The sequence below is a fragment of the Peromyscus eremicus genome, chromosome 1 (genome assembly GCF_949786415.1).
Source record: "Peromyscus eremicus chromosome 1, PerEre_H2_v1, whole genome shotgun sequence".
NCBI classification, from domain to species: Eukaryota; Metazoa; Chordata; class Mammalia; order Rodentia; family Cricetidae; genus Peromyscus; species Peromyscus eremicus.
In genome coordinates, this window is record NC_081416.1 from 177,517,439 (window position 1) to 177,528,318 (window position 10,880).

Sequence of the window (10,880 nt, forward strand, 5' to 3'; positions counted from 1 at the left end):
GACAAAAATATCTATTTTCAATACAATAAAAAACTTTTTTTAAAAAAAATCATCTTAACCTATGGATTTAGTGAAATGCCTATCAAAGATCTTGTTTCGTAGTTTACATGTAGAGGATAAACTATCAAAAGTGGTATGAAGCCCCAAAACACCACAAGCAGCTAAGGCAATTATAAGGGATAAAAACAAGATGGAAAATCACAAAACATGGCATCAAATTACACTACAGAGCCAAAGTGATAAAGTCATCTTGGCATTTTCATGAAAACAAACAGTCAAACATAGGGAATACAACAGAGAACCTGGATATAAATTAACAAAGCTATGGCAACATAATTTATGATAAAGATTGAAGTTGATATTTTAAGAATGATTCACCTATAAAGAATTAACATCCATGTGGATCCAGGGCAGAATTCTGGGAGGTATTTTAAGAAGTACCACCAATATGACTCAAATCAGTGAAAGAACAAAGAAACAATGAAAGACATCTTCCAAACTCTTTGGATGTTCAGAAAAAGTCAACAGGTATTTCTGTAGGACTACAAGCAGTCTATCAGAGAAGATAAGGCTGGAGAAGTCTTCTGGTACTGGTGCAGGAGGATGTAATTGTGAATGGAGCAGGCTCCTGAGAAGCACAAGTTGATGGCCACTCACGATTTCAGTATTTCTTATAGTTAGGATGTAGGTCCATCAAGTTGTCTGTGAAAGAAGTCAAGGTGCCCTGACAAGATGAAAGCTACAAGAAGTGAAGTTTTATTTGTTTTATTAGCTAATTGTCTAGCTCATGTGCATGTTAGCTGGGCAATGGGAAGAATCTAGTAGCTGTAAGTCTCATGGACACTGCTAATTCAATCAACTGATAAAATTCCCATACTCATTTTGGTTAATCTTAGAAAGATAAGATGTTACCTACTTAACTTTCTCTATTAAACTTCTGAGGGTGATGGGTGAGTAAAAAATCTAGATCCCACACAAAACATATCATCATTTATGCACTTAAAAGAAGAATAAATTATTTTTATTACTGATCCAGATTGAACTAATCCTGGAAACAGTGGAGTAATGTTTCATAAGAACAAAGGGTACGAAAGATGGAAAACACAGAGAAGTGAGTCGAGTGATATTCACTAGCCACCAGTTGTGATTATACAAAAGAAAACTGCAGCCTCGCAAGACAGAGGAGAAAGTATAAAAAGTCAGAAAGGTAGACTGCAGGACCAGGATGTTCTTGATTGCTACAGACTCAGGGGAGGATGTGCTGGAACCACGTGAGCTACGGATGTGTTGTACTCTCTGTTTGTGTCGGTACAGAATGAAAATCATGGAGCTGCTGGACCAGGTGATCAGCAGAGAAAAGAAGACCTCAGGGCACACCATCAATGCTACATAAAATGAGTCACTGATTTCATCACGCTCTACAGTAGGGCAGTATCCAAACTCTAGTTTTGTTGTTATATTTTTGCTATTAAATTTGATAAGTGGATACACAAAGAAAATGAAATGTATTAACATGGAGATGATCCACAGAAGGGAAATGGAACAGCATATATAATTTACAGTTTTGAATTTATGATTCTTCCAACAGGATTCCCTGGATCTGATGATCATGGCCTGTATGACACTCAAGAGACAAGTGGTACCAATGGACACACTCCGGCCAACTACTTGAATGTATATTAGGATCCTGCATCCAAAATCACTCAAGAACTGCATCAGCCCAAATGCTGCCATTGTGTGGGGCACTCCTGAAGAGAGTATGATCATGGCATTGGCTGTCATTAGGTGAAAAAGAATCAAATCTGTGGGCTTTAATATACATTCTCTGTAGTAAAGGACTAGATAGTAGAACATAAGAAAAAAATTTCCCAGAATTCCAATTACAGTTTGTGATAAGAAAATAATTCTGATTGCCAGAATCCAAAAGTCCATTCTGTGATTCGGAACAATGTTCTTTAGTTATGCCCCAGTGATTTCTCTGGTCAAAATGAATAACAACAAATTCTTATAGCTGTGGTAAAAGGAGGACACGTTTAAACCATGGAGCGTAAGCAGGGTCATTTACAGTCAGGAATTCAAGGCCAGCCTAGAACACAAAAAATGAGCTCATTCCATATATTTTGACACAAGTAGTCATTTTCTGTGTTGTCACTATGAAATTGATCAATGCTTCAAGATGAACATACTGATGAAAGAAGAACCATTAGTTTTCATAGAAAACCCAACTTTCATGACAATATGATGTTGGCTTATAAGAAACAATGAAAAGTGACAGCTAATATAAACAAAATTATTCCATAAAATAGTAATATTTGCTAGACATTATGTAAAAGAAGACAATTTCAGTAAAGGCCATATAACTTAAATGTATCGATTCTTATTATATTGCTTACCTAAAATTAAAACGTAAGTATTGAGAAATTTATAATACCACTCAGAATATATCTATGGTCTTATGACAAGACCTCCTTGTTGTCATTTTTGGTTTAACCCGAAACTGACTTTTCCTTTCCTACCCCTTCCATGAATAGTCTTCTGGGAATGTAGCCAACCCTTTTCTAGTAACTGGGAGGTCATAAAGTGCAGGTAATTGTGGTTTTGTATTTGTTAAAGTGCTTGTTAGCTTTAGTTCCCTCTGCCAGTTGCCAATGAGGACAAAATTTTTGTGGGTTCTTTGCCTTTTAAAGCTCACTGTGAAATGCATTTGAGGCAGCTTTGTGAGAAGTGTTTTTCTTCAGGCAGTTGCTTAAGGCTGACTCTAAATTTGGATTTTGATGTTCCTGAATGATCATTGGGTCTCATACCCACAATTGTCTAATATAAAAAAACAATTATTAAGAACACAAAACATATAGGAATTAGGATTCAAGGAAAAACATGCGTTAAAATAAGAGCTAGTTATTATGAAAATTCACAGCACATAGACAACACATGCATACGTGCACATCTGGTCAGGGATCTTAGAGAAGTGGGGACATCTAGTTTGATGAAATCTCACAGAATGTATAACAGAACAAAAATAGGAAAAATTTGCCAGGAAAAGTATCATAGATAAAGATAACATCTGGGGGCTGGAGAGATGGCTCAGCGGTTAAGAGCACTGGCTGTTCTTCCAGAGGTCCTGAGTTCAATTCCCAGCAACCACATGGTGGCTCCCAACCACCTGTAATGAGATCTGGTGCCCCCTTCTGCCATGCAGGCAGAACACTGTATACATAATAAATAAATCTTTTTTTTTTTAAAAAAAGATAACATCTGATAAATGATAGCTACTGGGATGATTCATGTTTGTATTGAAACTGTGTCCAGTATAATAATGCACCTCTCCTAAGTCTAGAGTGGAATTGAGAGGAAGGAAGGAAGAGGATAGACAGCCTATCAATGTAGTTGGAGGAAATTCTTAGGACACCATACACTGTTCCTGTGAAAGATGGTGTCTGCAAAACCTTCTCTAATCATATTAGGTTTGCTGCATAAGCAGGCAGTGCGTTTGTGAATTAGTACCAGGCTGCACCAAGCATCCCCAGAATAGGCACTGTTGCCTTTTCACACTCAACAATCATGCAGAGACAGCCAGCTAGAACTGGGAAAGAACTAACAGTGGAACTTGGGATCTAAAGTAGTTTAAGCAGAGTGGGCAAAGGAGCTGAGACCTTAAGGAATGACCAGATATTTATAGTCTCCTCTTTCCACATTCACTGGCATTGTAGAATACCGTAGGGAAGGGTTACAGAAGAAACAGAAACCACTCTATTAGGTAATATAATCCAAGTTCATATAGACAGATATCACTGTGCCAAGTGTAATTTCATAGCTTCTAATTTTTAGAAATGTGTGCTTATGTAAGAGTGTGTATAGAGGTCAGGAAAATTGAAAGGAGCCCATTAGAGTCTCAGTGTGCGATGGGGAAGGTAAAACAATACATGTGTTTTGGAAGAGAAAGAAGGAATAATGGACATGGGATAGTAGAAGCTTGGAAGAAGACTGTGGAATGGTAGAAGGAGAGATTTTGGGGCCAATAAAAAAACAGGAAGTAAGAAAATGCCTTAAGGAAACCTGCTACTTTGTTTATTTTAAACAAGTAAAGCATAGAGAATAAAAAAGAAGCCAAACAAAAAATCAATTTGAAATAAGAAAGAAAATATTGAAAATACTAACTTTGGGTGTTCATTTGGGTGAACAAGAGATCACATTCCATGGCAGTGTCTGTGAATGTCCCGGGACAAATGTTTGAAAAAGGAATACATCCAATTAAATTGAGCTAATGTAACTCTACACACCAGTATTCACACTCCTTTTTATTTTTACAATACTCTATTCATTTTTTAATTTTTCTGAGAAGTAAATTATACAATTACAATTTAATTTGTTGTACAAATATAAACACATTTTATAGTCTATAGAACCATGTCTTTAGTTTTTGAAATTAACATATAATTTTATCATTTTTTTTATTTCCTCCAACCCCTTCCAAAACACACAAACTTCCTCTCAAATTCATGGTTTTGGTCCTTTTTCTTTACCTGTTGTTACATAAGTATGTGTGTTTTTTTGTGTGTATCTGCGTGTTTTTACGCATAATGCTACTTGTATTTACCTGATTTCAGGGTTCACCCAATGGTACTGATAACAAATTAGGGGATTCCTCCCCGGGGAAGACTATTTTCTTCCATTCTCAGCAACCCGTTCTTGCTGTAGCTCTCACTCCTCAGCAAAGAAGATTCTCTTCGAAAAAGGAAACCTTACAAAAACCACAACTGATCAACAACCAGCAAAGAATGATGTTGTGGTGCCGAGCACCAACTGATCGATCTACTGTACAAGTCCTGCCCTCTGGGCTCAATGAACATTGTGTTAGAAGAGGTAGGCAGTTTGAAAAACCCAGAGGAACAGATATCTGCTGTGAAACTGCAACTACTCAAAATGTTAGGGAGGCTACACCCATGAAGTTTCCACATGGCTGCCTAAAAAAGGAATCAATACATGTAGTAACATGGAAGGGAAATCTAAATGTGCCCTAGTAATCATACTTATAAGAATAACCACACAACGAAATTTACTTTTCACATCATCCTGTAACAATCATGGGAGTTTCAACCAGCTGACCACCCAGAATGTCTAGTGGCAACCTGTGATCAATTAATTAATACTCACGAAATAGATTTTTACACCACAATTCTGGCTTGACAGGATTCCATAACATTGCTGCTGGTGGCTCCATGGGGGCTGCTACTGAGCAGGGGGATGACTGTGCACTGAGGTCACCAAGGAGAGATGAAACAATAAAGACCATGAACAATTTTGGCATTGATGGTTCCACAGCACGAAGGAAGTGCATAGAGATTTTGCAGTGAAGGAGGACCATGCCAGGGCTCAACACACACTGAAAAATAAAAAGTTGTGCATAATTTGGCACCAGATATTCAGGAGAACCGTTTATTCCAGAGTCATCTGCAGGTGGCCAAGCAACTCCAAGAAGAAGAAGAAGAAGAACTAAAACCCCATACTCAGTGCCAGGAGTGTTATAAAGATAGTGAACTAAAAGATCTAGAAACTACAAAGGGAATCAGGAGAAGCTGGTGTTTGAGGCTGAGGTGGGGAATTCAGGAAAGGACAAATGAGGACATGGTGCATCTTTTACAGAAGAGGGGCAGGTTACAGGAAAAGAAAAAAGAAGCTTCCAGAGCTGTCTGGAGGCAGCAGTTACTATGGAGAAGATGGAGGAAGGGAACCAAGAGTGATGAAAGAAGCTGTCTCTACTCCATCATAAGTGACTCACAGGGATCAGGCTTTGTGTGATGGTGAAATTGCTCAGAAGTTAAAGAAATATTTTTGAATTGTTCTCTTTCTGATGACTGAAGAAAATAAAGCTTACAAGATGCCCCAAGAGTGAGAAAAGTCATCCTTGGACAAAAGAAAACATGACTGTAAGTGCAAGTAAAAGCAGCTAAGTAGACATACTCAGCATCAAATCATGGTGATGAGCATGATTCTGTAGAATTGACAGGCCCTCTCTAGTACCACCAATTATAACAATAGACCCTGAGGATCTGGATGACAGCCATGTGACAAATGAACATAGTGTCAATTGACATTTCTCAAAGTCAGAGTCCTCCAAAACAAATAATTAAAATATCTGCCTTGAAACTGATCTTGCTCCAGTAAATATTACTGCTTGATACACAATTCATTCCATATTGGTAGTTTGTCTTTTTGCTGGCATTCTGGAGAGTTATTCTTTTTTAAAAAATCTTGATTTTCTTTTCTTTTTTTTTCTTTCATTTTTCTTTATTAAGAAATTTTCTACTCACTCCACATACTATCCACAGATCCCCCCTACTCCCTCTTTACACCCCCAGCCCTCTTTCTCAAGCCTCCCCACATCCCCATATCCCCACATCCCCCAAATCGAGGTCTCCCATGGGGAGTCAGCAGAGCCCAGCACACTGACCCTAGGCAGGTCCAAGCCCCTTCCCACCTCTTTATGGCTCACAACTATCTGTAGTGGGAACTGATACTCTCTTCTGGAATAAAATTCCCACTAGATGTATGGTTGTGAATTTTGTTTCATTAGTTGAGGAAACACATCTAAAGAAAGAAAAGAAGGAGGGAAGGAAGGAAGGAAAAAAGAAAGATAAAAGGAAGGAAAGAAGGAGGAAAGAAGGAATAAAGAAATGAATAGATGTGAGTTCTAATTAAAGTTGTTGGTTGTATGGAGCTTCCTTCTGTACACTAAACTAAGACAATCATGGTTCCCAACCATGATCCCAGCAAACATCATCCAATATTTATGAATGCTGATACTAACTGTGGTGTGAGTTCACAGAAATGTTCCTCAGAACACTTTAAAAAACACATTTTAAAATTTATGCTTGTGCTACTTCATATGACAACAACATAGACATAAGAAATATAACGTCATTAGGCTATACCTTGTCCATCAGTGAAAGTGCAACAACCCAGGAAGATGTTTAAAGTTCTACCTACTTGGAATTGTCCTTACTAAGAGGACAGGCAAATTCCCAGGAAGATGATGCAGGTGGACTAATCCTGCCACATCTGTGAGGATGGAAAAGTTTTAAATTATTGATGTGATACTTCATCCTAAGTGTTGTTGTGGCCTTTGGGACACCTAGAATGACTATGACTAAGAAATGTCTATACCAACTACTTGAGATTTGAGTATTTGGGTATTCACCTGCATTCAGTGTAGTGAACTAAGAAGAAATTTTAAAGAAAAGAAACAGTGACCACCATAGACCACAGTGTGAGAGCACTTTTGTGTTCAGATCTGTGAGGTCCCTCAGCTCTATTCTGAATTCATGCTTGTCTTCAAAGCAAGAGCATCAGCACACAAAACGGTGTTGCAGTCACACAGATCATGTGCACAGAAATCCAATATTCTCATTTGTAAATATTCACTTCATTTCGTTTTATGAACAGTTAAATGTATAATGGCAAATACAACTTTTAAAACGTTTTATTTTATTGAATGTATATCATCCTGCACAATTCAAATCCTGCAGCCTTTCTTACCTGATCATATCTCATGGTCTGGATTAACACAAACCTAAAAAACAAATACCAGTGCTAAGGTCCCACTGATGTGATTGGTTCATTAATAGTGAACACAGTCCTATTCCACTCAGTGAACTGGACAACAAAAGCGCATCTCAGGAGTCCAGGACCCTCAATCATGCCTGATCATCACCTATTATCTTCCAGTACCTTATATTCACTGACATTTCAGCCAGAAATGATAACATATCCCTAGTACCACATTTCTGGTGACCAAGCCCAGAGTTGGCCATGTCCCAGAGAGGAAAATAGAGTTGATGAGGCAAGGATGAACTGGGCATGATGGTTGAAAGATTCGTAGTTCAGAAGACTCCATAGTGCAGGCAGTTCAAATACAGAAAATTCCCTAATTTTATAAATTTATGTACTGAACAGTGATAAAGTCACTGAGTCCATAATCAGTCTTAGATCCATTGGTTTCTATGCATCAAAGTTTAGACTTAATGTTTATTTCCTACTGCTTCATCTCTACTCTCTTCTTGCATCCAAACATTATAAGAAATAGGTGTTATTTTTCTTAATTAAGTGTAGAAATCACCAACAGCAGTAACAATATGTGAGTCACTGCTTGCCTGTTAGTTTAACCATTTCTTTGAGTTTTATTGTAACTGTCTGACATGAACAGTAGCTTTATTTCAACTGTTAATACCTGAACATAGAAACAGAAATGGTACACACATCTCCTAAATATAAAGCTGTTTTTGTCAGAGTGCATACTGGGAAGGCTAGAAAATGGCTAGTAAGGTTTAAACACGGTCTGCTGAGTTCCTCATCATCAAATTGTGAGAAATATTTTCAAACACACCGCAGTCTTTATGTAGTTTGTGTTGCCCACATGACATGTCTTTCATGTTGTTGATATTTTATTGTATGCTTTTGTAGGAAGAAGTTTTATTTGAGGATAGCAGACTTAGCTCAGGCATACAAAACACTTGATGGTGTTGCAGTGGACCTGAGATTGGATCCCAGCACTGGCATGCTGGCTCACAACTGACTCTAAATTCAGGTCCAGGGGATTCTGACTAGCTCTTGTGGCTCTTGTACTGTAGTCTCAGTGCACTTTTATATGTACAGAGAAAACATTAATGCACACAAAGTAAAAGTAGATAAGTAAATAAATCTTTTAAAAATAGATTTTTATTTTCAAATAATTGTTTCTCCCATAGACAAAAGGCTTTTAGGATTTTAATAAAATGCAGTCTTCTAACAGTGACCTGAGGTGACAGCTGTCCTAACTCCCAGTTTGACTGCACAAGTACAAGATGAAACCTGATGTTCATGATACCACTATAAATCTGCATTGTTTCTAATGAGGAGAGAAGGCTAGAGTGGTGAGTTGAGATGAATTACTAACATTATTATTCTCTGTAAATGTGACATAAGATGCTAATGTGTTCTGAATTAACTGAGAAAAATTAAAATACTAAAATGTTTCCTTAAATTTTGTATATGCTTACTAATTCTTATAATGATGAATCTATTATAAGTATTGTAATCTACTCAAATAGAAAGGATTTGTGAGAGATAATAAGAAATCTGAATAATATCAGAACTTAAACATTGACCAATATGAAATAAAAATAAGTTAAGTGTGGATTGGATACAAGCATAGCTGATGGGTAGAGTCCTGGCCTACCATGGCACATGGCACTTATTTGTTCCAATATTAACAAGGAGAAAACAGTGAGGGAAAGCATGTCAGCACTTTGTGCTTAACTTTAGAATATGACTGGACCAGGGGAGATAACCCAAGACACATTTGTTCCTGACTCTCATTTCCAATGCTTATATTATTGACATATAACTCATAAATTCCCTTTGGTATTACTTTCCCAAGTTTAAGAGGCAAGTTTCAAGACTGTATTTTACCACTGGTCATTCTATACAGACTCTGTTCCTAACTCTATGACTTATTCATGTAGTGTTGCGTAAGAATACCCTTTAGTCCAGAAACAGATTCACAAACTATATCTTCCAGGGCTGTTTGATTTCTACATTTCTATTAGAATGTTTATTATGGGCATAAAACTATGCTAAATTCAACTATGATAATCCCAATGCAAAAATAGTCTGTACATCATGTAGAGGAAGATAAGTTATCACATTAACATAGTACCACAATCCTTCAGCACTCTCACAGATGGATTGCATTACCCTTGTGGTACCCAAAGTCACCCTCAGTCAGAGATTTCTATTACAGTAAGTACTGACTGGGACCAGCACAAAGTTAGGTGTACCCAATTTTGGCTAACCTCTTTGATATGGAATTATTCTTCTGCAACTTCTGTCTGTTCTAAGATATATTTTTGTCCCAGATTCCCATTGCTAGACATTGGCACTTACTCAGGCTTCTTTTCATTCCTGAATCTGCTGCTAAGACTGAATGACAGTGTACTCACCTGGCTTTTGGCTTCTGCAGAGTGGTGGGTTCATTCGGCAGATACTGACTTGTAATAAGCAGTGATGTGTGATGGTGAGTTCAAGCCTGAGATAGAGATGTGTGACTTTGTGACTTCACCTCCCTCCAGAACTGTAATTTTCATTTCACCTACTGTAGGAATGACAGACCTGGCTTTGGGAGCCCAAATCATTTTGGGAGAAAAATAATAACATATTCCAGTTACTAATTAACAAAGTTACTTAAGAGTTTCTGTGAATATTTCCAAAGAGGCAAAATGTTTTGAAGGGGCATTGAGTTTTCACCATTCCTGAAGGTTGACTGAGGTCATACAGAAGGTACTAGAAAGTCTAAGTTCAGATTCATGAGGAAGTTACAGAATTTTTTTATGTCCCGTTGGATCCAGTATTCTCTGATCCCTTCTAACACAAATGAAGTTAGTTGTTTTTCAAAAAAATTATAATATTTACTACTTAAATTTTTTTTAAACTGTTAATTGCATGCATATGTGTTTTGGTCATGCCCAGCCCACATTATCTCCTTTATAAAATCTTATCCCTCACTACTATTTCCCCACAGTGTCATGTGTTCATTAAAAAAATCAAAGCAAACAAACAAAAGGAAAAAAAACACAGGAATTACCTAAGGATTCTGGTGAGTACCTAGTGTTTTGGCATCTTTAAAAGCATGAGTAGACACTCAAAAGTCAAATCCATCTGGAAATGTAACATTTAGTTTTCCAAATCCTTCTGTAACCAACACCTTTTCAGGTAGGAGTGATACTTCCTGACCATCTCATTCACCCTGAATTTTGTCTACCTTGATCTTGTGCCGATTTTATGCATATTGTCTTAAGATGTGTATTCACATGTGCAATCACTCGGTTTATCTGGACAAAACATGT

At 37.3% G+C, this 10,880-nt stretch overlaps 1 protein-coding gene across 1 annotated transcript; it reads right to left on the reverse strand.

Moving 5' to 3' along the window:
- Positions 1 to 999: 999 nt before the first annotated feature.
- On the reverse strand, positions 1,000 to 1,941 carry LOC131902257 (vomeronasal type-1 receptor 4-like). Its single transcript, XM_059253286.1, has one exon. The coding sequence runs from the start codon at positions 1,930 to 1,932 to the stop codon at positions 1,000 to 1,002; it is 933 nt and encodes a 310-aa protein (XP_059109269.1). The 5' UTR covers positions 1,933 to 1,941.
- Between the last annotated feature and the right edge of the window lie 8,939 nt (positions 1,942 to 10,880).